This window comes from Meleagris gallopavo, chromosome 5 (assembly GCF_905368555.1).
Source record: "Meleagris gallopavo chromosome 5, MGAL_WU_HG_1.1, whole genome shotgun sequence".
Classification (NCBI taxonomy): domain Eukaryota; kingdom Metazoa; phylum Chordata; class Aves; order Galliformes; family Phasianidae; genus Meleagris; species Meleagris gallopavo.
In genome coordinates, this window is record NC_139408.1 from 7,184,552 (window position 1) to 7,210,645 (window position 26,094).

The 26,094-nt window shown below is 39.7% G+C and overlaps 1 protein-coding gene across 15 annotated transcripts in view; it reads right to left on the reverse strand.

Moving 5' to 3' along the window:
* Nucleotides 1-2,389: 2,389 nt before the first annotated feature.
* The window catches only part of TEAD1 (TEA domain transcription factor 1), a 142,851-nt gene continuing 119,146 nt past the window's right edge, over nt 2,390-26,094 (reverse strand). For all 15 annotated transcript variants that reach the window (XM_085224082.1, XM_085224087.1, XM_085224083.1 and 12 more), the window contains 4 exons: nt 22,290-22,463; nt 11,234-11,374; nt 9,184-9,336; nt 2,390-8,205 (listed from right to left, as the gene is read on the reverse strand). In XM_085224082.1, the coding sequence (XP_085080208.1) occupies nt 8,092-8,205; nt 9,184-9,336; nt 11,234-11,374; nt 22,290-22,463 (582 nt within the window). In that variant the 3' untranslated portion in view covers nt 2,390-8,091. The remainder of the gene's footprint in view (nt 8,206-9,183; nt 9,337-11,233; nt 11,375-22,289; nt 22,464-26,094) is intronic.

Consider the following 26,094-nt stretch of genomic DNA (forward strand, 5'->3'; position numbering starts at 1 on the left):
GCCCCAGCCTCCATCTTTACTGGCACCCTGATCTCACCAATTCCTGAGGCTCAAAAACTGCACCCTCTGTGTGGATATCTCGAAAAGCTGACAAAGACTTTTGGAAGCAGACTTCTAAAAAATTTTGTTTGGCTATTTGCTCATTTAACAGCAGCATTGGCGTATAGGCTCTAATCTCTAGAACAGGGTGAGGGGCATGGAAAGCAATATTTCTGAAATTATCAACCTAAGCCAATAACGATTTGGTAAATTTGTGTGTATGCATGTGTCTGTGTGTAGGTGTGTGTGCATCTCCCACCCCCTCCCCAAGCATGTATGTGTAGAAGGCAGTCAGCTTGAAAAACTACCGCTGCTGGGTGAATTGAGACCAGTCACTTGTGCTCAAGTATCTTTGCTTAGTCGGTAGTTTCAGATAATGTTCTGGATACTGCTTTCTGTTTTCCAACTGAAACCAAGGTGACAACTCTTCATCAATCAGGGAGGCTAGTGGGTGCCTTGCTGAGATTTTGTTTTTTTTTTTCCGTTGAACTCTCCATGAGAAATGCAACAACTCTAATATAAGGGAGGCTTCCAGCACCCCTTTCCCCTTCAGCTCAAAGAAGAGTCCTTAAGAACATATGTCCCAGTAATAGGAAGGTCAAATAAGAAGCAATTTAGGAGCAAAAAAAGGCAATTCTATTTATGCACATAAAGGTGAGTATTTTTGTAGACTTTTAGATTTTTTCCCTTCTTCTAATGGAATTTTTGTTTTTGCTGGTCTTGAAACTGTCTTTGTCATCCTTTCTTACTATTTTCTTCTTTGCTCAGATTTTCATTTTCTTTGAAAAGTAATATTCCATTTTTCTCCCCCCTCCCCACTTGCATTCTGGTTTTCTACAATTTTTCTTTTCAATCTTCTCCTCATACATTCTCTACCCACTCTCTCCTGCCACTCCCACCTTTACCACACCTTGAGCATCTCCAGCACAGCTCCAGCTCTCACGAAACAACAGCAATCATATAACAATTTATAACCATTAGTCAATTGAGTGTAACACGTCTCTACAAGGTAGGTAATCATTTACGAACACTGCTAAGCTACTGCTGTTTGGTGTGACAGATTGTTCAGCTGCTTCTGCTCTCTCAAAGGGCCCCAGACAACAATAGCAAGGCTGTGAAAGCACAGGGTTGGGATGAACAGCTAGAGCAGTGTGTGAGGAACTACAGACATCTGCTGAGCTCTGAACTGTCTTTTTACTCCTGGTTTAGTGAGCATTAAATGTGTTCTGTGCCTCTATTGTCAAACTGGCTGCATCTTGAGGGGAAAAAAAGAAAAGAAGAAAAAGCAGACAAAACGTCTGTGGCCCACTTAGAGCTTGTCATGAAACACTTCATAAAACAGCACACAGCAACTGGTCTGTCTTCTTCGTCCTATGACCACAATGCCGTAATCATGTAAGCTAGACTGTGCTTAAGTAGGGAGAGGCCACTGTGTCTGCTGAAGGCAGTGAGTACACAAACAGCACAATGTTACGTGGGGACTGCCAACCTAAAATGCTGTGTGGCATTTTTCCTAAAGGTAGGTTTATGGTCTTTAGCCTAAATTAATTAAGATATGGAACGTTAATGAAGGAGTAGGTTGCTGCTGAAACAACTAACCCATTTCAAAGTGCTGAAACCATATTCTTAATGGGGAACAAAGAAGTGAAAGCAGGGTCAAAACAGACCTTGTCTGCGTGTTGTTCTCAATCCATTCATCTCCCACATGGGGTGAGCTGTGGTGGCATTTTAAAAATGGCAGTGTAACATCTGCCATCCAAAAGAGGAGTTAGGGTGTGTGGAAAGAACATGGTTTATTCAAAAGCCACTGCTCTCCTTCTGAAGGAGAAGATGAGCCAGATGTACTTTTTTCTCCCCTCCTCAAGTCCTGGTCATGATCCCACTGACTCCAGTTGATGTAGGATATCCCCCTTTACTCTCTTTTTTCTTTCTTTCACCACACTCCCAGTTAACTACTCTGGTCCTGTCAGTTCTAGTTGTCATGTGAATGATGTATTTGATATTGCTTACTATGTAAGATTCTGAATAGATCATTCCTGCTTCTGGCACACAGGAGGTTGGATGGCTTTTCTCATTTAAACAGTATGACTTAAATTATGTTTCAAAAACCTCACTACTGTTTCTTTAGGAAGACATACAAGCCACAGGTCTGCAAAGCACACAGACTCATTGTGGAGCAGAGCTTCCAGATGTGCCATCCCTGCAGGTATTTGTGAATTGTGCTAGATGTCCATCTGAACCTTTAGGTAAGCACACAGACATTTCCACAAGTCTGGTCTTGTGCTACTTTGGTAAGTGCTTTTGAAAGTCACACTCAATGTTAAAAAGAGATTGATGTGGGAGATTAAGATAAATGCACAAAACACTTTCATTTTCTTTATTTTCAATTGATACTGTATGAATACAAAGTTTCTAGAAAGCTACAAAAATTCTACCACTTTATCAAGAAGGCATCAAAATGTGTCACTTTGCAAAGACATGAAAACACCTGCAGTAACCGACACAAAAATAGCATTTTTAGAGTGATGAAATAATTGCACTTAACTGTCATGGATATTAAAGTTATCACACATATGTACCGCGAAAGCTAGAATACATTTTTTTTTTTTTACAAAGCACTTTATAAAAAAATTCTCTGCACACAAAACCTATAATTTTCATATTACTATCATACTAAAGATAAATTCACTTTAAAGCCAACACTTAAAACATTTTAAACAAAAAAAGGTACCAGTACCTACACACAGACAATAACAAATACAAGAATACTGTACTGCCAAGAGGTTTGACTGAAATTCCTTTTGAAAACTTCTGCAAATATGTTAAGAAAACATTGGAGAACGTTCGTTGTTGTTTTTTTCAAAGAGCCTTCCCTCCCTGTCTAACCTAGAGGTACTTTATCATCAAAAGGCAAGTTCTACATCAAAAGTTACCAGCAGCAGTACAATATTAAAGTAACCACTGACCATATATGAATATGCTTAAGTCACAAACCCATTTTATACACATTACACAAATAAACATAAAGTGAGAATTCCATTAAGTCATTTACAAATGTGAACAAATGCACATGGCAAAGAAAAAGAAAAAAAAGAAAAAAAAGAAAATCCAAACAAAACAAAACCCCAACCTGTTTTACATAAAATGTACTGAAGAATTAAAGGCTATTCAGGTTTTCAATGTTATAAAATTCTCTTGTCTTTCTTTTTCAGGCACATATTGTATTTTTTGTCTGCAGTCATGAGCCTGAATCAAAGAGGCCCATAAAACAAAACAAAACAAAACAAAAACACATATTCTGAAAGGAGGTAACAGGGATCTGTCTCCTTTTTGTCAATTGAGTGCATTTAAGATTTAATTTACACACTAAACTAATCACATGATCTCAGCAAGAATGACCTGAAAAGTTAAAAGATGAAAATCTCCAAAGCGCATTTTCTATTTTGAATTATCCAGCCTTGATCTTTTTTAGGGGGCCAGGCATCTTGTCATGAAAGATATGAGGGGGGGAAAAGAGATCATCCTGAGAAAAATACAAAACTAGACTCTGTTATCACATCTGCTGTTTGACCGAGTATGTGAATCAATATGGGTCAAGTAAAGAATAGAGAAAACATTTATCAGTATGAATGATCCAGGAAAACTGTATGGGGAACTGCTTCCAAAGCAAGTATGCCCTAGGAGCTGCAGTGGGAAAAATAAATAGATATGGATTAGTATGTCAAATGTTGTATCTGCCTTGAACTGGACAGTTACTTACATTCAACAGTAATGTACACCCTTCATTACTTAAAATAGCCTACAGCATGGAGGTTTTAACGGAAGAAGCTACTGCCAACCGTACTGAGCTGTAGTTGCAGTAGAAAGGGAACGCGAGAAACAGGCATTATATCTGCAATTCCTTCAAAATAGTGGTGCAGTACCTAAATAAAATCATTTTGGAATTCAAGTAAGTAAAACTACAGTTGCTAGTAGCAATTTTTAACAGCCCCAAATGGTACCATTATGCTTATTTTAATGAGACAGAAGTGTACTTTACCACAAGTACGGATTACTAAGACTAAAATGTTTGGTAATAAATGAAAATATATGCTCTACTTGCGGGGTGAAATCATCTTTGCCCTACCTCAGTTTCATCAAATTCAACAGGATTACTTGTCTCACAGAGGTAAGAGAGATTTAGTCCTTGAAGGATTAACAAAAATAATATTTTGGAGACAGGGAATTTGAATTATCACAATATTTACCACACAGTGTCACAATATTTCTATATATAAAAAATTAATCTTAGATTTCATCAAATACTTTAAAAATCAAGTTAAAATCGTATTCACAACTATATAATCCCTCTGACAGCTTTTGGTTTTGCTGATATTTGTTCTTACTAATATCTTTTTCTTAAAATCTTGCCCCTCTTCCCACCAATTTTAGTTGTAGTGTACACAGTACGGCCCCCGTTCACAGAAGATATCAAATACAGACGTGTTTTTAAGAGGAGCTGATTCTTTTCTACCAAGACATCGACTGGGAGAAAAATAAAACAAAGCAACCCTGTGTTTTGAGTAGCGCTGGCCAGTTTGTCCAACAGCACCTTCATCCACAATGCTCACACTTAACAGTTCAATGCTTAAAAATACACCATCACGTTTACTCTAGCTATTGTCCTCCATTTTCATCTTGTTTTATGCATCTGACCTTCAGCATGCACAGTTTTGTAAACCAAGTCTTCCATCTAAACAAAAAATCCTCACAGACACTGAAATATTATTAGAGGAGAACAATAAAGTCACATTTGTCCACTTTCTGAAATTCTGCAGTGTGGATCTCATTATGCAGATACACAGCTGAATGAAGAGAATGTAAATGTGGACAATTTTTGTTTTTTCATCATAGACCAATCAGTAGCTGGTTTGTAATGCTGTCAGAAATGGCAAACAGTACATTATTCTCCATCAGGTTGATCATTAGCAAAATTACCTTGCTATAAATGGTGCTCTTTTGTGAATGGAGGCCTGCATTTTCAACTTATTCCAATAAACCAAAGGCATTACGGTGATAACGAAATATTTTTGGTCTCTCTACAAATTGTCATTATTATGGCAGCACTTTTCTAAGCTGGAATTTCAAACCAAAGGCACTTTCATGCTAGAGTGCAGAAGAGTCACAATTAATTATTTGGTCATGAAATTTTAAAAGGCAGCATTATTAATACAATTCACTTTTCACAAGAACTATGAATCTGTAACCTTTCCTTTTGGTATAGACATTTAATCATGTAGCGATGGGACTGACTTGTAGCGATGGGACTGACTTGTACTGAGGGTTGGTTTAAACCAAGCAGTCAAGGAACTTTTTCTGCGGGGAAAAATACAGTTTATTTTAAAATGGAACCAATTAATAAAACAACATATCAAATTTATGTTAAGAGGCTAAAGGTATTTCTAATATAACGCTAAGGCACTGCATATTGTAATGCTTTGGCAGCTCTCAATTAAAAGATTCCTACAAAAAGTAACAGTAACAAGATAAATACTTCCAGCTTACAAAAGAGCTCACAGTTTACAGGCAGCCTGTTAGACTACACACCACACACTGAACAGTTGAAGGATTAAGGCTTTTAAGAATTAACATATACAGGGTATGGATCATTTACAGAAGTGTAAAGAAAAGATGAAGGAAGTAGTTTCCCTAATATTACATATGTGAACACCAATAAACATTGTGACTTTTTATACCCTATAGTTATGACATATGTAGTGTGCCAGATTCTATTAAAAAACTGTACCTGGTTTTGCAAATTGCCTTCATACTTGATACGCCTCAAAGAGTTCGCTTGTTATTAAAACAAAAAAATCACCAAAACCACAATTCAAACCCTAAACAAAAGACAACTTTAGAACAAAATAAAACAAAAAAAAAGTAGTTTTTGACTTGTAACACCAAGTGCTTAGAATAAAGGGCTACCGTTAGGCTGTTACAATGCAGTGCTTTTCCTGATGTGATTGTTAGTGTTAAAAATGAGTGTTAGAGACCCTACCATGGACATATTTCACTGTTCTGTTCACAGAATATAAACTGAAAGATCATCAGCCCTAATATCCACAGCTAGACATCACAGCAATCATCCACCTACTAGAGTTAGATCAGCGGCAGGCTGAGGGATTTGAACAGTCTCCCTTTCTTTCAAATGTTTGTATTGTGAGTCCACAACAACCCACTACTACATCTGGGCAATATTCTTGTCTAGATAAATTCAATTATTGGCAATTCTGAAGAGAGTACAATACAATTTTTAAAAAATCCAGAAATTGAGACTTTTTCAAAGACTATGGCACTGTTGCCAAGGAGTAAATTATAGACATAAATCATGCATAACCATGTAAAGGGCAGTGAGGAGGGAGCTGTTAAATGTTAATTTCTTTGATTCAGAGCTGCAAAAGACCTTACGAAGAACGCTCTTTGCCGATACCTCATGACTGACCTTTAAGGTGACTTGTGCTTGGCCAAGCAATCCTGAGCCTTTCAGACAAATGTTTTACACAAGGACCCACTGCTGGTCCAGCAACTGCTGAAACAACTGCTGCCTGAGCAGCTGAAGGACAGTGCTGGGTGTGCAGAAGAAAAGTGACTGAGGAACACTCTGGCTTAGGTAGGAAGAATGAGAATACTTATCTCACATGTGTGTACCTCAGATAATCATTCACGCCCATATCCTTGTTTTGAATCTGCACAGTATTAAAATATCTCCAGCTGCACTGCACTTCCTGGAGTCTTTCCTGATATAGCAGAAGGATGAATACTACCACATCCAGATGCAAAAAGAACATCAGAACTCATGTGGCACATACGCGTTTGTTTCCTGTAAGATCTTTGCCAGTAGGAACTGGAGAGAGAACTGGAGAGAGGTGTTAGAGCACCATGATAAAAAGGAAGAGAAGAAAAAAAATCTCTGTTTTCCAAGCTTCCTTGCCTGATATTGCTTGTGATTTTCTAGCATCTCACAGATATTAAAGCTACTGATCCTTTCAGAAGTGTATGCATTCTTTTCTCAAACACTTCAGTGTTTTGCTTTCAGTTTACGAATTACTCAATGCTGTAGCAAAGTCCGTTGTTTCCATTTATCTGTTAATTTCAGAGTTGCAAGTTTTTCATTCAACTAGAAAACATAGTTGTCCATATAAAATATAACTGCATACACAAGACTACATATAATGTGAGTCTAAATCTTCAGTATTTACCTACTTATTGCAAAATGAGCCATCTTCTTTTCATTAAATAATCAATTTTTCATATTAGTACAATACAACTTTATAATCTTTTAAAATACACTAGATATGTTAAGGGTAAGGGATGATGTTTTTCTTTCTCTGCAATACCTGTTTGAAAGTTTAATGGATTAGAAGATTAGTTTTAGCATTGAAAAAAAAATAAAAAATTTGCCTAATTTTAAGACCTGTCTGTTTCTTAACAGGTATTTCTTAAGGCTATATTTTTTCATTTGGTTTCAAACAGAAAAATGTTTCATTTTAAAAATAATTTAGTGAGTTATATTTGTCCATATCTTCCACCCTAATTAGTTACAAAGATAATTCTATAAAGGTAATTAACTTTTCTTATTAATTTACAGTTATAGCTAAAGATTCATTTCAATTTCACTTGCATTGTAAAACATCTATTTTGTGTTGGAAAAAAAAACAAAATATCTTATAAACGCTGTCAGTTTTTCCCCATGGCAAATGCTCTGTCATACATTTTTCTATCAGAATTAAAAATAGGCCTCCACAGACAGAGGCATTAGGTTCTTAAATACAGTCTTCCCAAAGAACGGTGGTTTACAAATTTGAAGAACACTTAGTTTTAGAAATAATTTTTACAACTGTACCAGAATTTCACAGCTACAATTATATATGAACACATTAAAAATGACTCACTAAAACAGGATTTAGAAAAATGTGGGTGAAAGTTGGGCCAGAGGCACTGCCACTTAGTGTTGAGGTTTACAGTCTGTGTTTTGATAAAGAAGTGAAATGAACTGTATATATAAATAACTGCTCAGTCCTTTACAAGCCTGTAGATATGATGCTGTGCTCCATGTTCACTGTTCGACACTTCAAATACACAAGCCATGCAGAGTAGGGTTTCTTGTGTATCCCTGTTTGTTACAACCTATTTGAGAGGAAGGAAGAGGTAGACAATACATTACAAACTTGAAAATGCCAGAGCCAAAAGAAGAAACAATTGGTTAAATTTAGGCAATGTTTAAATGTCCCTGTTTGAAATGTCCTCTCTCTTAAACTGACCTCTGTGACTGCACTCACAAAGCAGAAGCTCCCAACACAGGGTCATGGAGATTCATCGCACCCTGGCTTCTTGACTGTGAGCCATTGGCTTGTTGTTTCTCAACCCACACCAACTTCAGTCCCAACTCAACAAGGAAAGTGCACCCTTGTCCCCTTGTGTTTGGTTATGAAAAGGCACATGAGCTGAGCACACTCCTCTCTCACACACTGCATGGCTCTGAGTTTGCTGCCTTGCCTCTTACCCGCTGCTATCAGCCATCAGTCCTGCCTGAATCCTATGGTGGCAGCAGCATTGCATGGATCTAAATGCAATATGAACGCATTAAAAATGACTCTGCAAAGCCACACTGAAAAAGCAGGGTAGCTGGATGACACTGGCTTAAAGGCAAATACACAGACCATTCTTCATACTTTAGATCACCTGTTGGGTGTATTCTCACCATTACTGCATGCTTTCCTGGCCCAAGAACTAATGAACACCACTGACATTTGCAGTATTATAACTGCCATCTCAGTGAGAACACATTATGTGAATGGGATGGTTTCAAGTTACTGCCTCAGGCTTTCTACAAAAACCAGAGACTTCAATTAAAAATAAGAGTAGTAAGCTGAATATCTGGAAAATAACAAATGTTTGTTCATATTTTCAGTCAGCTTATCCTTCTCATCCTTGGTGTCTGTAGTGCACGGTTCCAAGGGTATTATTCTGAAGTCAATGAGATTTTTTGTTTAGTAAGCAACATGACTAAGGGATTTGGAAACTAGTTCTAAATACTGCACGTTAAGCAAGCCATACAATGCCTGAGAGTATTCTACAGATGAAAAATAGAGAGTGAATCCATACCAATAAAATCGTAAAATTTTCCAACACGCTGTTCATCATGTATTTCTCTGGTAGATGCTTCAGCTTGTGTATGAAGTTGATCATATATTCACACATTGGAGAGCGATTTATTCTGTACACAAATCGACCATTCTCAAACCTTGCATATTCAGTCTAAAAAAAAAGTGTTTAGAGTAAGTCACTTTAGAAAGATCAGAACAATGAATACTATGTGGGTTTTTTAAATTTGTTATTGTTATTCTTATTTACAGAAGAAAGAGAAAGTAGATTTAGCCACACAAACACCCACACACTCCCACCTGTGCTATACCGTGCCTTGCTAAAAATTCAAGGACTAATTATTACAAGTTGCATCACAATTTGTTCTCCAATCTGTGAATTAAAAACTGGGAAGAAGATTTACACAAAGTAAAGCCAAATCCATTAAAAATGAATTAAGTGGAAAAGATATGATGAGATAGTTATGATTGATTTTTTACAACAGTTTTTGAGACAAGCAGCTGCGAAGAGCAGAATTACGCTTACATATTTATGTATAAATATATACATGTAAACATAGCTATATATTACTACTTGATTTAACAGGCAACTTGTAAATTACACAGAGATGCAAGGCTGCAGTCAGAAGAAAACCAGATTGACTTATATTGCAGTGGCTCACAGGCTGGAGGAGGGTGCCTGTGGTTCCTGGACTCCTGCTACTGATCATTGTTCATATGATCTCCTCACTCATTTGTGGGGTTTCTTGGTTTCCTCTAAGCACTGAATAATAGAAACGATGGAAAATTTTTTATGGCCACCATGCACAGGAACCACATATGCAAGGGCTGCTCTAAAAGTAATGCCTCCTATTTTATTATATCAGTCCACAACAGATATTGTTGGGATCATTACAGAGGTGGAACTTTCCTGCAAATCCATTACACGGTGTTGCCATGTGACAAGTGGCATCAGAGGGGCACTGTAACAAAATGGCGTCTGACATGGAAGTGCACATGAAGCAAAGGGAATTACTCCATGTGGAAAAAATGGCACCCACTGATATTCATCAACACTTGCTGAACATTTACAGAGATCAAACAGTGGATGCTGGCATAGTGAGGTGGTAGGAGGTGCATTGCAGCAGTAGTAACAACAATGTGAAAGATAAGTCACATTCCGGACAGCCATGCAGAAATGCAGAGTGTTATGAGCACGGCATGCAGGCTCTTGTTCATCACTGGTGAAAAAACGCAACTAATGGTGGTGACTATGCTGAAAAACAGTGTTTCGCAGCTGAGAATTTGGTTGATTAAACAGTCAAATAGTGTTCTGTCTATCTGTTGTGTTTATCATAGAAATAATTAGGAGGCATTACTTTTGGAGCAACTCACACAGTATAATGAGGACATGAGCGGAGACCAACACACCTACAAAACGCTCAACCTGCAGGTGTAAGCTAACTGCACATACAAAAGTTATTCTGCATGCAACAGATGTGGGTGTGGGGTTTAGTACAGAGAAGACAAGTAGATACAGTATCATTCCTCAGTAAATCAAGTATCTACCTGACCACCCCATACAGTTTGAAGGTTTATAAAAATAGGTAAAAGCCTTTGCATGTTAGAAAACATTCATCTTTCCATTTAAAAGCTACTGGTGACGATGGAAATTATGCTGTTCTGTGTGTAAGATAACTGTAGGTAGTGCAGAAACACAGACCACCATACTCTGTCACTGCAGTACTGTTCAAACAGGCCACTTGGTTGGATGAGTATTTAGAAATGGGGGCAAAAAGCATTTTCCTTCAACACTTTTCTGGTGTGACAGAGAAGGTTGCAATGATGTCAGCTGCAGGCTGAAGGCTGCCACAGGCAGGATGGAGATGGATTCCAAGCAACAGGTAACTAGAATTTTACATACTGTAGTGTCACCGGACACACAGTAATTTACAACAGACTGAACATTCCTGGGAAGGAAAATACTCATTCAGGAAGGATTACAGGAAGGCACAAATAGCATAAGAACCAAAAGGAACTGGAGACTCATGGCAGGCCATCCCAATACCCACCTCTACTTTTTCTACTACTTGCTTTCCGAAGGAGCAGACTTTGGTGGAACAGGTGATTGTCATGTTTTCTGAGCTCTCGTACTGACTGGTGACTCCATAAAATGCTCCTGTATCATCTTGAATGTTGCAGTTTAAGTCAGCCTGTTGGGAAAAAGCAACAGATGTCGAAGATGTTATTTTTCATTTGACAACGTCAGAAGGATAAACTGTAATTAGCTCACTGTGCTTGTTTTCAGAAATAGGGGAGGGGAAAGAGAGTTTGATAGCGACAACAATGGCTGTAGACAACCTCAAAGACAACCTGCATAAATCATTGAAGTAGAAATCTTAGGGAAACAACAATTTCATCAAACTTCTTTAAATAACAAAAAAAAGACTATTTCTCTTAGCTACAGGTGACCTTTCTTGTCTGGAAGAGAGAGGAATTCTTTTTCCTTTCTTAAAACAATTAAATCACTGCTACAAAGGAAGATGGCTGTGCAACTTGGGAACTGATCTCTAATAAACTCTGTCAAGCCATATGGCCCCAATTCAGCGAGCTGTTTAACTTCACTGAGCTGTATGACACAGTTCACAGGCTTCATGTTACCTGTGTGCTTACTGAGCCGTGCCTACTGGACCAATAAAATAGTACTGAAAGTATTTGATTTCTTTCAGTATTCTGCTGCAGCCTGAATAACGACCCAGCTGCCTTTCACATCTAGCACCAGAGACTGAGACGTGCAGGATCAAATGAGACGTGCAGGATGAAGTGAGGAACAGTGCTACTTTTAATTATTTATGTCCAAGTCTTGTGCACAGCATGATTCATTTGTTTACAAAGCATGTGCACAGGTCACATGCTGCATCCGGCCTCCCCAGGCTGTAACAGAACTGAAGCTTTTCTGCCACTGTGCTCTTTGTCATCATGAAACCATTTTCACAAAGCCCTCAACTTGAAAGAGCACTAATATGGACATAGACAGAGACCAGAGATATTCACAGCTGGATTTGTTGATTCAGGTATTAGGGCTGCTGATATCTTTGGTGCCTGAGGAGAGAGTGGGCAGCGCTTTCTTTTTTTTGTATAAACAGCCCATCAGCTACTGTGGCATAACATTTAGAAAATCATATGAGCTTAGAGCTACCCTGAGACAAGCATTTGATCACGGAAATACACTTTTGCGGCAGTTTCACTTATAATTCTAGCTTGACTTGTTCTTACTCCTTTTTATTGCTAAGACAGAAATAACACAAAACTTTTGAAAAATATCTTCTTGTCTACCTGGAGACTTTTTAAAAATGTGTTTATCTATTAGCTATCGTGGAACATCTATAATTCTGCCTTTGCTGTATTTCAGGCCATTTGTAACTGCTCTTTAATGTTTGACTAGGCAACAGCTCATTAATTCTACTTAGTGTCTACAATCCATATTTGTGGTACAACCTTCTGAGGCAATATGTTGATAATAGCAACATTGAGTTAGTTTGTGGTATGGAGAAGACATGGGTCTAATATTATTTCAGGCTAGTTTTGGTAAATTAATCAGTGGAAAAGTCTCTGGAGATTTACACACTGCAACACAAAGAGCCTTATAGTCACGTCTTTTGCATAACAGAAAGAAATCAGTATTACACCTTGTTTCTCGCACACAGTATTGCACGAGGTCAGCAGTTAGCATTTAACGTACAGCTAAAGCAGTACTCACAGCGCTCTGCCATAAACTGTTCCAAGCTAATGGTAAATAAGCAATTTGTCATCGCAGCTGGTTTGCAGTTACATATAAATATGAAAAACTGTAGCAGCCATCAGCTCCTCACAGCTGCTCTGCTGGAATTTCTGAAGAATTCTGATAAAACAATTATACTGTTTTGAACTATTTTTTCTTAAAAAGTGGTTATTTCTGTTGCTCCTGCAATCACAGTTTTACTACACAATGATTTTTCTTTCCCTTTCAAGTATTAGAAATATATTTAGAAATTATATACAAAATTCTCCTCACAATTTCATGTTGTCAGAAGGATCAAATGCATATACCTTACATTGCAAGCTGCCGTAACAACTACTAACAGAGATGACAAAATAACTTCTCTTTCTTTCTTATTTTGAATCCCACTGAAAAAAATACACTTGATATTTAACCTGGAAAGCAACACATGGCCATCTGGCACACTGGTTGATCACTCCCACAGCACTTCCAGCTCTGGCTGAAATCACCAGGAGTCCTGTACACACCAAATATAGACACTGAGGCTCTGACGCTTGAATGAAGAACACTTGAAATTATCACTCAACTGTTGTGATTTACTCTTGCACAATCACAACACTGTTGCAAAAAAAGCAATCTTACAGTTCTAAATTATACAGTTCTAAATCTACAGACATAAATTATCTGTATTTGCTCTTTGATTAGGGAGTCTAGCATGCAAAGGAAATGTTTTCAATGGAAAAATGACTCTTCCTTTTAAACAACCACTGAGCACTGAAGCTTTAAGACTCCTTCAGAAGTGTAACACCAACAGTGTAACACCAACATAAAAACATTTAAGAGTTGGCACCAGCAAATAGTGCTGAATGAAAACCTTCTCATGACAGAATAATCTTCTCTAGTCTCATCTACTAAAGACATCTTGCCCTTCAACACAGGTTCAAATGTTTTTACTAGAGGATGAATACATAAGCACTAGGAAGGAGCAAGTACTGTTGTGAAGAGGGGATTGTCACTTCAAGGAAGTTGTCTTAGTCAGCATGGAAAATATATCAAATTCCAGATTATCTTTTTATCTCTGTTACCTTTTTTTCCTTCTTTTCAAGAGAAGGAAAGATCACCACTGATAAAATACAAAGCTTTTAAATTATAAGAAATATTGGCAAAAGACTTGTTAAATATATTGGTATGTCTTCCATAGAAAGTGTTCCATTTAATCACACGATTGACAAGTGAAGATGTAATCCCTCAAATTAAAACAAGCAGGTCACAGTTAAAATTTTGAGGATCTTTTTCCCCAAAGTTATAGTGATGGTACCCCTGCCCCCAAAAAAAAACTGTGAAAACTGAGACCTGCTGAGAGTTGCAGATGTCATTTTGAGTGGGGGAACAGCCATGCGCTACCCATGCAGTCAGTTTTAGCAGGCTCCTTGCTAAAATATTGACTCCAGTTTCTGTGTCCACATTTTAGAAAGGATGTAGGAAAATTGGAAAAGGTTCAGAAAAGAGTTACAAGAATGATTTCAGGTCTGGAAAACATCCTTTGTAGTGAATGACTAATGAAACTCCATCTACTTAGTTTTTCCAAGAGAAGTTTTTCCACGACTTTGTCTACAAGTTGCTACATGGAGAAGAGTTTTCTGACAGATTAAATCTTGCACGAAAGGACATTAAAAGACAAAAAGCTAAAGCTACACAAAAGCTAAATGAAAAACAAGGCAGATGCCAATATCTCCAATGGCAGTAAAATGCTGGAATCGTTATAAAATATGGTATAGTCACCATTTCTTAGGAATTCTTTAACCAGCCCATCTACCTAACTAACATGGATGCATAGCCCAAGTTGGCCTGTTGTTTGGACACAGAAATTAGGTTCATTGTCTATCTCACATACGGGAGAGGCAAGACTAGATAAACATAATAATTCCAAAACTGACATCTTTGACTTTATCTTATTAACCTCAGTTAACCTTCTTACAATTTTTTTCTTCAATGCGAAAAACTTGGCACCAGTCAAGCTGGACACTGTACCTGCAGCCTCTTGTGAGAACCAGCTTTGTCTCCTCATTTTCTTGGTACTCTCCATCTTGGTTCACTTGCATTTTAGACATAAGACTGCAAAGCTTCCTGGGCTGTAAACCATCTTTCCTTTCGTGCAGCTTCTAGTGCAGTTATGACCCAATCCCTGGCTGCAGGGATTAGGGCTGGTGAGAACTAGTGCAGCATATGCAGATAAATAACATGTAGAATGAAGGGATGATCACTTGTAATAAACAAGAGTTCAGTTACTCAGAAAAATTCTCATTTAAATAATGATTTAAAATATAAGATCAACAGAATTTAGGAGAAAAAGAAAACCCAATGACTTAAAATCATAAATGTTGTTGGATTCTTGGTGGTTTTGTTTGTTTGTTTTTTAATGTGGCCATTTTTAAAAGTAAAACTCATCTAGATTATTTCTAAAAGCTAAGCTCTATATTACCTGAATGCATTGGAAGGCAAAAGTGCTCAGCTTTCTGGCACCTTTTTGATGTGGCTGCTTAAGAACATGATTAATTAATTAATGCAACATAGCTTGTCAAAGGGTAGCACTGAAAATATTAAGAGTACTGAAAATATTAAGAGCATTAAGAGTACTGAGTGTTTCATGCGCTGTCTGGAGACGCCTCTGCCAGCATGCCAGAGCAAGTACCAAAACAGAGCTTGTTGCAACCAAAATAAAGCGGAAAAATATTAGAAAACAACGGCAAAATACTTCCTATCCACCTCCCAGGTGCTCTCAGGCTGTGTTAAAGGCAGGGGCACAGAGTGCCTGTGTAGTAATAACAGCTCTGGCGAACAAAAAAGCAACTCTAGCAAAATTACAGTCTAAATTCTTTCTGCTGAGTAGAAGGAAAACAGTACCTATTGGAAACAGTGGGATCTGAGGAGGGCCAGAATAATTTACGCTGGCATTTAGTAGTTAACATTAAGCACAGAAGGTCATTTGTTAACGACATACAGGTTTGAACGGCTGCTGACTGCAGGGAGGTGTGTTACTCATACGACCGCATCATGCCTCCCCTCCTCCTCTCCAAAGAGTGATCAAAGAGCAGAGATTCCAAATTGTGAAGCAATTTTTTCCAAGGGGAGCATCTGGGGCGCTGGCACATTTCAGCATGTGTTACGCTGCAGCTCAGGAATTGCATCCAGGTCTGCCACATGGTTGGGCTTGTGATGGACAGACCAAGCTGCTCGGCTCCCCAGCTGCTCAGCCCTTCCACCCATTATCCAGGCTCAAGCACTAATGTCCTCGCATCAATTGCTGAAGGAGTCCTCCACAAGCACCACGTGAGCTCCCTGCACTGATGGGGCTGTGATGCGGAAAAGAAAATGGATGTCTGCTTTCTTCCATATCTAATTTGTTTTGCATACATTTGCATGCTGGCCACAATCCCATTCACATTTGTGAGTGACAGATCATTTGCCAGTCAAAGTTGGTGAGTGTGCATGTGTGTGTTTGTGTGGATGGAGGGAAATCCAAGATTGTGCAAGAGAAACTGCGTGTAGAAATGGCAAGAAAAAAAACAGGCAGTAGCCACAATTGTATGTGTGGATGAAGGGCACAAAAAATGTCTGCACCTTTTAAGACTGCTGGAGGCGCATGGGGACACATTCAGGAGGGGGTAGGAGGCAACCACAGGCACAAGCCATTTCTGAACACTGATTACATGGGTAAATTGTTTGTTCCACTGAATCACAAAGAGAAGGAGCATTATTTTTCATGCCACAGCTGTTTTGAATAAGAATAGGAATAAACTTAGCCATCCTCCTCATGTTACTTACTGCTAATTATGGCATATATTTACATCTATAAAACAGTGAAATTTGGGGGACATAATTTAATGCCCCTTTATTGTGTAGATCCCTTTATTCCATCCCACATTTGAATTTCAAAAATGTTTAGGACTTCAAAGCATCTTTAAAAGCTTGCCCTAATTATAATACGCATTACTTTTGAAAACTCCTAGTTTGCATTGCAGATTCCTGCAAATAGAGGCATTCATTTTAAACATCAATTAATATCATCCACACATCTTCAGATGAGCTTTAGTCTTTCTTTTAGAGTTTCACTGGGTTCTAACTAAGCTTCCGCCAGTTTGAAGAATAGTTCAAGCTCTTGCAAATACTTGAAAAATTAAGTCAGTATCTCAGAATGGTGGAGAGCCTGAAAGCCCAATATTAATTTATATCAGCTGCTCTTTTCACGTGTCTCTACTTTGAAGATGTCCCTCTGCCTTTTAGATACATTTGTTGTTATATATGTCTATGCCCAGAGCTGCAGAAATCAGAACTTAGTCTTGGCAGAGAGCACCTGTCAGTGTCAAGACACACAAAATCCACGGCCACAGCACTGAAAGTTGTGCTCACACCAGCACCAAGGATCCCAACAGAGGCATGGAGCCCACTGCGTGAGCCCTGTGGGCAACAGAAGTGGTGCAGTCAGACAGCAAGGCAAAATGTGAGAGAGCAATAATTACCTAAAACAGAAAATTTAGAAGTCTAGGCTGCAAGAGACAGATACACACTGATGAATTAATGTTAAAAGCTCTCAGTAAAAAGTGGCTACCAGATTAGCTAGTGCTAGATAGCACTAGTTACTGACTACACTTAAGTTCTAGAGCAATTCCTGTGCTGGTGGAGATGCACATGATAAAATAGTAGCAGAGTCAAACTGAAGGTGCTTGTTGCTGGAGATGTGTACCACAAACTCTGCAAGAGAAAACCGAGAGTTGTAGGCAGAGCGCTGGGGGCTGAAAAGGCAGGCCAGCAATCATGATTAAGAAGCATTTTGGGATAACGCTGGAGGTATACGTACAACATTTACTTTTACAAGAGGCCTAAGTATATTATTTAGTGTTAGATAATTCATGAATAGTGGCAGCTAAGCCCTTTAAACAGAATTAGAATACTATGTGAGTAGAACTTTCACCAATAAAAGAATCCAACAGAGGTAACGTATGTTGATTTAGCTTTCAGACAGGCTGATGAGAATTTCAAAGACCAGAAAACATGGATGTTTTTCCACAAATCATCAAAAAGAAAAAACTAGGCAACACGCATGTTGACCTAAGATTAGATGGCACAAATCATACCTGCTTATCTTACATAGATTTGATCATTTTGTTTGTGACAATGTGAACTGAAAGATTGTGCACTCACTCTGCATGCAGGCAAAGGTTTCACTGAATTCTCTGAATTCCTTGCCAGTTTTCTAGGAGATTACTTTTACACTTACTTAAGAACATTTACTTTTGTTTTCATTTTATATCCCTGTCATCTCTAGTTTTGTATCATTGTGTCACACAAATTTCTTGTGCTATATTGCTGGTATGTTGTTCCTTACTTACTCATTGCAATGAGTGCATGATATAGTAAGTACAAGCCCATCTCTGGGGTGACCTCCCTGAACTAGTTCCCAGTGACTGCCTGGGACAAACAGAAGATTCAGTGCATTTAAGGTACAAGACAAAGACCCAGGAATTGCTTAGCAGGGCTGTGGGGTTGGTCATTTGATTGACATAAATGGAATAGTGGAGTAGTCTCTTTTACACCTCCTGCAGATAGGTAGGAAAAGGCCTCAAAGTGCGACATCCAGATGTGTCACTAGGGCTGAGGCCAGAAGCCTTCCCATTCCCAGCACCAGGCTATACCTCACAGGAGATACAATCAGAGTGAACCAGTAAGCCTCCGCAAAGCAAAACAATTTGGTTTTGTACTTAATACATGCAATGCTTTGCAGCATCAACTCCAAAGTTATCAAATGTCTTCTTACAAGATCTCAGACCCTCCCCTCCCACTTTGTAATCAACCCTTGTTACTTCTATCATAGGAAAAATCGAAAGGCAACTGTGCTGCTGAGAAGCCTCAAGGAGAGCTACATGGGGAAGGGGCATTCTTTCCAGCTACCAGAGTTAAGCTACTTTCTGCCTTGGTCATTTCTCAATGCGAGTGTTCCTTTCTGGTCTTCCTGTTTCCCATCTTTCTTTTGCACACTAGATTCAATGTCTAAACAAAACATCCTTTCTGTCACCTCCAAGGACAAGCTGACCTTTCTTTAAATCTGTTTACAAGCTCACCATCCCTTCTGGCATCACATCCGCACCTTTGCTTTCACACTTCCACAGCAACAACATCCAATTGCTTTCCTGCACCAGTTTCCCTTGACTTCTTTTATTCATAGTTCTTGGTTTTCTTTCACTGAGACCCCTTGCAGTGCTTTCCCACCTGTGTTACTTACCCAGCACAACTTTGCATTCCTCTTTTACTCACATTACAATCAAATCCCACCAAAGCCCAGACTGTCACTGAAACTGGCTTACACCACCAAGCAAACCATCAGTAGCTAAATAGCAATAAAGACAACAAAAATGATGGAAAGTGAGAAATAGCTAAACAAACAGTGAGGGGAAATACGGTGAATAAGCAATGAGTGGAACCTGGGAGAAGTCGAACTTTTCAGAGTAGGAGGTGGTAGTGGACGAGATGCAGACAGTGAATACTGCTTCAGAAGTGGATACTGAATTTAAAATAAAGGACAAGAATACAGAATTTAATCTATATTTACAATAATAAACTGGAAATTACAATCAGGGTCCAAAACATTGTCAACCTTTGCCAGGTACACAGTGGTAATGGATGTCTGTTTTAGAACAGTTTCTAAAGACTCCCCTCAATAATGGCAAATGTCTTTTTTTTTTTTTTTTTTTTTTTTCCCTGAAAAATGTCCCATTGGCATGAAAGAAATTAAGTAAAAGACAGTGAGTTGACAGTTTAGGATCTAACTCATGACTCACCACAGCCATCTTCTATTTTTCCTATATATATATATATTTCTAGCTGTGGCGGCACTGGTGTGAAGTCTATTCCTAGAGCAGTATTCATCATCAGGCTTGCTATACCCGAATGCTGCCCCTGGCACCCTCCCTCTGCCTTTGCACACCCAACAAGAAAGAAAATCCACTGGCCTATTTTAAGGCCATGGCTTAGGAAGGTATTCCCATCACATTTTTAATATATAACTCAGCAAGATGGTTAGCACTGTGCGTTTTTTAACCATTACATTACACAAAATTGTATTAAAAGATCATGAAGTTGGAAGACACTGTAAGGTTAGGAAATGCTGAATTGAAGTTTCTCACACATCCTTACTGCTGAACTGCATCATGGAGCCTTTACTTACATGACTGCACGCTCACCCACTGAGCAGCTATACAATATTTCTCATTATTTTCATTATTCAGTGTGCCCAAGTCCCTGCCTCTCGCACACTACTCAAAACTGAACTTAGAATTATTAAAATTCTCCTAATGGTATATATATATATTTTTTCAAATAGATGCCAGTGAGTTTGATTTCTTAATGATGACCTGAGGTGAAGGGATGGCATCATTATGATGCTGTGAAACTGAGGTAAGAGGGTTAAAGCTGAGCAATGCTTGTAGGAGATCAAGCATAGAAAGCTGGTACACTAAACTTCTACGTCATGAGTACAACACTGACCTTAATGATACAAGAAAGCTCTGCGCTGGTTTTAGATACATCTTTGAGCATTCAGACTCCTGAAAATCAATTTCCACATGGAGAAGCAACAGAAAATACTGCACATCAATGAATCCAGCTCCAATTTCTGCTGCTTCCATGTCCAATGTAGTTTAAGGCTTACAATCATAGAATCAATTGAGTTGAAAGAAACCTCTGAAGGCCCTCTAGTCCAACTGCCCTGTAATGATAGGACATCCACAGCTAGATCAGGCTGGTTGTTCTCACGCAAATGAGAACAGGCAAGTGGGGTGAGGTTCATTGTGCCAGTGGGTTTCGCAAGTATTTTATTAAGCAAAGCGGTTTGGTGAGATGATGGGCCTCAGTTCAAGCCCCAATTTTGCAAGGAAATGAACTTAGTGGTTATAGACCATAATTCCAACTGCTGTTTCTCTGCAGCCGTATTTCTTTCATCCTTATGCTTGTTCTGCTCACAACTCTCACACCGGTATCTCTGCTGTGTGCTGTCATCCTACATTCCCCCACAGACTCCTTACCACAAATGCTCCCACTTCCCACTCCTTATCCCTTTTTGACTCTATGCTCTTACCTGCCTTTTGCAGGTTCCTGGTTTCTGGTGTATTTCAGCTTCCAGTTCTCTGCTGCTACCTGTTTCTGGACTCTTTGCTCAGCCAGCCCTCAAACACTCAGTCTGTAGTTCCCATTTCTAGTTTTAAGCTCCATAAATTTCTTGATGCAATTCTCTGTGGTGCAGCACCGCTCCTACTCAGTGATTTATCTCTTCTGCACCCAGATTTGAGAGAAGAGTCTCCCTCATTCTCAGTTCCCATACTTTTGGCAATAGCTGAAATCTTGGGTACAGATTGGGGAGTATTTCAGATCACATAGACAAACTTCAACGGAGAAAGACCAATACCATAAGCAGTGGTTCCATATCAACCTTTTCTAATGTCAGCACAATCTCTCCACTTGTGATTAGTCCCTGAATGTGCCTCTTTCACTGAGGCTTAAAAAAAGAAATTCTGGTATGAAGAGGAGCCTATCACAAACAACAAATTGGTGCAAAAAAGAAGTGTAAGCATAAATAAGGTCTCTACTCTTGAGATTTGGTGATCCTTTCAGATGAATCTTTAGCATTATCACCATGGGGTTTTGCAAATGCAACAAATTAGACCTGGTAAATTAGTGACATTTACTAAAAGTAGATATTTTCCAACATCTCAGCTTGCCATTCAAATTCTGCTTTCACTCCTGATTGCAATGAGCAGATTGTTGGAGCAGCGTCCCACAGCTCACTAACAAGCAAGCAAGGGAAAAGCAGACGTACAAAGACGTACAGCAATCAAAAAACCTTCTAAAAAAACCCCTGAAACTCTCACAAGCTCATAATCAGCCCAAAGCACTCTTGATCCAAGTCCTTCTTGGTCCTACTTGCTAAGTGCGGGCTGATCCTTGTATTATGTGCATTTGACAAGAGTTCTACATCAGAAACAGTAAAAGCAGTCTCTATTTGCTGCTTCCCTGGTGTTCTCAGACCACTAGATGGCAGTTCCCCATTTACAAACAAGTGCTCCATTACCTGCTTGCTCCTGCTCAGCAGCTGTGTCAAGCACAGCTGAGGCATGTATCTGCCCCTGCATGTCATCTTCGACACAGACTTGTGGAGCTGCCAGCAAGCGTGGCTCTGGGACAGCACCCTACCAGAAGGATACACAGCTTATCTATGCTTTTAGACAAGAGAAGACATTTCCACAAGCACCCCAAAGCTAAGCACTAAACACAGGCCACATTGCCAAGAAAGACTCTCAATGTCATGTCTTACTCACCCAGAATTTTACGAGGAAGAAAGCATTTTGGGGCCCCTTCCCAAACAGCTCCTTTAGACCACCCTTCTTTTCAGGAAATTTGTCATAAATCTGACGAATGTCCACCGATTCAAGCAACGGGTCGCTGTAAGAATGGTTTGCGTGTCCAATGTGTACGAAGAGGTGTTTATTGTACTGCAAGAAAGAAACAGGAAAATCAGTGCTGAACAAAAAGAACAGAGGTTTATTAAGACACAGGTCTGCATGTGTTCCTGCAGCGGGAAGCGTGCTTTGATGGATTCAATGACTCGCATGTTACTCCTGGGACTATGATTTTCTGCAGTACGATTTCCATGAAAAACTTCAGTGATTGTAATGTAGCCCCTAGTGAGCAAGGGTCAACTTCAAAACCCCATGGACTTTCTGCACACCACCAAAAATGGCCATCTTCAAGGGAGTAATTTACACTGAAGAATGGCAGCAAGGCGCTAAAGAGCCGACTGCAGATGAATATGTGCTGGAGGAAAGCTTCTTTCTGCTGCTTTGAGCCATGCTTTTTCGTGTCCCACATCCTCCAAGCCCAGATTTCTGCTGGTATCCCAAAAGCCTGCACCTACACACTTCTTATTTGTCTATTTAAAAAAAACAAAACAATAGCAAGCCTCGACCTATAGCATATGCTAACAGCACTTAAGAAAGACAGAAAGGAGTTTCTTTAAACCTTAGGATGACAGTCATGAGAAGGCCAGCCACTCAGTATTGCTGCTACTTTGCGAGCAGACCTCGCCATATGCCCTCCAATGTTTTGACCTAAGTACTAAAGGAGCCAACCTTCACCTAGGGCGCTCTAGTGAGTGAGTGCCACTGACCACTCTCTATGCCAAAATGCGTTCTGCTTCCACTTCCCCATTTCTTAACCTCACCTCGCTGCATTTCACTGCCCACCTCCACAGCCCCTGCCCTGGCTGGGGGAACTCCTCAGGCCAGGGGTGCCCAAGACAGCTCTCACTCAGACCAATGTGGTCTTCTGGGTGCTTTCAACATCATGCAAGCAGAGCAGTGAGCTGCAGAGCAGTGATTAAGCGTGTTTTTTAACTATGAGGGTCATAAAAGATTTTTCTAACTCAATTAAAGGAAAACTGATATGCTGTCAATGAACACACTAGAAAACTGTCACATCCAACAGATGCTGTATATAAGGGGCAATTCCCAACTGGTAAGCACAAATAAAATATTTAAAACCCCAAAGCAGATCCATTTAAGCTATTTTGTTTACAACATATCTGCTGAATGAACAAATTGAAATGACAAATCTCAATTAACTGGACATCCTCTCACAGCCTTCCTTCAGTGTGAGAGGGGCTTTCCCTAGCAGATGTCTAAGGCTCTGGGGACAAGGAAATGGACCAGCAACATTTCTGTACTTAGGAAATTGTAATGTATTTGACAACCTTCTAGCACAGTGTAATCTGAATTTAGAATCAGGGAACACTCACTCCTGTTTGTGGCCAAAGATGATGTAAAGTCTATACTTTTTAAAGAGTCAGGTGGTCCATTTTGTAAAAGAAAAAATGGAAAGTGTAACAGCACGCAAAGGTGTCTGTATGCAAGTCTTGAGCTCAATGTATCAGACAAATGAGCACCACTTGCATAGATTTTCCTTATAGGTTTCTCTCAAAATAATGCCATCCCAGTTTCCCTTGCGCACAGAGAACTTGCCCAGTGTATCCCAGAGGGACAGAGCTGGTCTGAATAAGCTGTTTCTACCATAAAAACACATATGGCAGAGAAATAAACACATGGATGGAAGCTGAGTGTGTGTGTGCAGGAGGGAGCATGCCCTGGTCTGGCTCACGAGATGATCATTTACACAAGGACCCAGGAAATCATTGATCTGGTTGGTAAACATGAGAGGTTATCACAGTGGTGTCTGCAGTCAGAGGTAGCATTTTACTTCACTCAGTAGTAGACAAAGTGAACTTAGGAAACACTTGAGCTTGGAAAAAAATAGAACAAAAAAAAAGCAAACTAATATGAGAAGGAACCACATTTCCAATTTCTATTTTTTGACACACATTACACTGGCAGCACTGTGACTGAATGTCAGACTGGATGGTTTTTTGCTCCCTACTTTGATCAAAAGCTTTGCATAGGACACCAAAGCAAAAGGCCATGGTGCCCCATGCCCCAGGAGCTGGCAGGAAGCCACGGAGGGCTCCAGAAGCACGCTCCTGTTGCTCTTCCAGGCTAGCAGGAGCAAAATGCAGCAAAATGGTGTGGGATAAGTCACCTAACATGGCTGCTGATGGATGCCCAGCTTGACCAAGGAACAGGGCAAGCACTTCCCTGAGGGAGGTGAGTACTTCAGCCCTCCGTGAGAAACAAAGCCAAAACATTCCCCCTTCCCTGCAAAACTCTTAATCTGCCAAGAAGGGCACTCCCTGGTGATGTGCACCTCTGTTCTCTCTCGTTCAGAATAAGGGCTGGCATAGTAAAACTTGCTCAGTATCTAAACTTCAGTAAAAGAAATCCTGTACAGGAACATGGAGCGGTTCAAGAAGTCTTTATGCTGTTTAAATACAAAAGCAGAGCTGAAGGCAGCTGTAAAGCTACCACAGTTGTCTGCTGAGCTTGCCAAAGTACCAGATGCTGCTGCAGCAACATTTCTGAGCGGGTACAGTGGGACAGATGGTATGACATCACCTGACAATATTCCTAGGACAGAAATGTTTATTTTGACATTGCAATGTGTGATTATTTTCTCCTTCTGTTTCTGCAATTCCTATACTAAGTACTCTCATTACTAACCTAATTAAATGTGGCACATTTCTACAAACTAATGAACAATATTGTATTAGGAGCAGGGCAAATGGGTACTGAAATGATCCCTGTAGTTTTCATACATACTTCAGGGTGGGAATTTACGTGTAAATAGAAGCAAAGAGGCTAAGCTGCATGCCTACATTTTCAAGCCCATTAAGTCTGAAAAGCTTAGAAACATCCTCACTATCATCAGAATCCACTGTTGCCTAAGACTGTGTATTCCAGTCACTGAGGCACATTATGTATGGAGGAATTTGCTCGTGCCACAGCACTGGAAGGGTCTGCATCCAGCAGTGTACTTCAGCTGCTGTCAATTACCATAGGTCAGATCCTGTGTTTTCCAAGGATAAAAACTCCATAAAAATGCACAAAGAATGTTTGCAGTTACTTTGCAGCATCTGCATTACACAACATGCCCTGAAGATGGCCGCCTCTTACTGAGCTCCCTTCCTTAAAAAATTCCAAGTATCCAAAGAATGCAGTAAAGCCATGAAATATGACTGTTGTCAAATAATACCACGAGAAAAATTATAATCCACTTAGGAATTTAAAAGAACTGAGACAAATTGCCAATGGCAGAGGATGTGTGCATTTAGCTGGAGAACAAAGACGAATCACCTCCACCTGTTCTATCTGCCAGTGCGTGTAATCTGTAACATCTCCTCCCTAGTTCTGCTCTTACACACCAAGGCAATAGCCATCCCTGTCTGTGAAACAGAAGTTCTGTGGGCAGCAGGACACAGCCTAAGGGCAGCAGCTCGCTCACTGGGGCTGAAACAAGAGGCACCAGTGCTTCACAAGTGCTGGACCCCGCGCATCGGTCCTGGTCTGCCCTGCCTCAGAGCCTGTGGCCTGCATAGCACTGCACTACTGAAGGAGGGGGCCAGACAGTGCAGACTGATTAGAAAGCAGTCAATGCATTGCTGTCACCTGCAGCCTGCCCTGCACAGTGCTGCTGCCACGCTCTATCTTGTACATCTGATGCTCTTTAATTTCCTGCTGA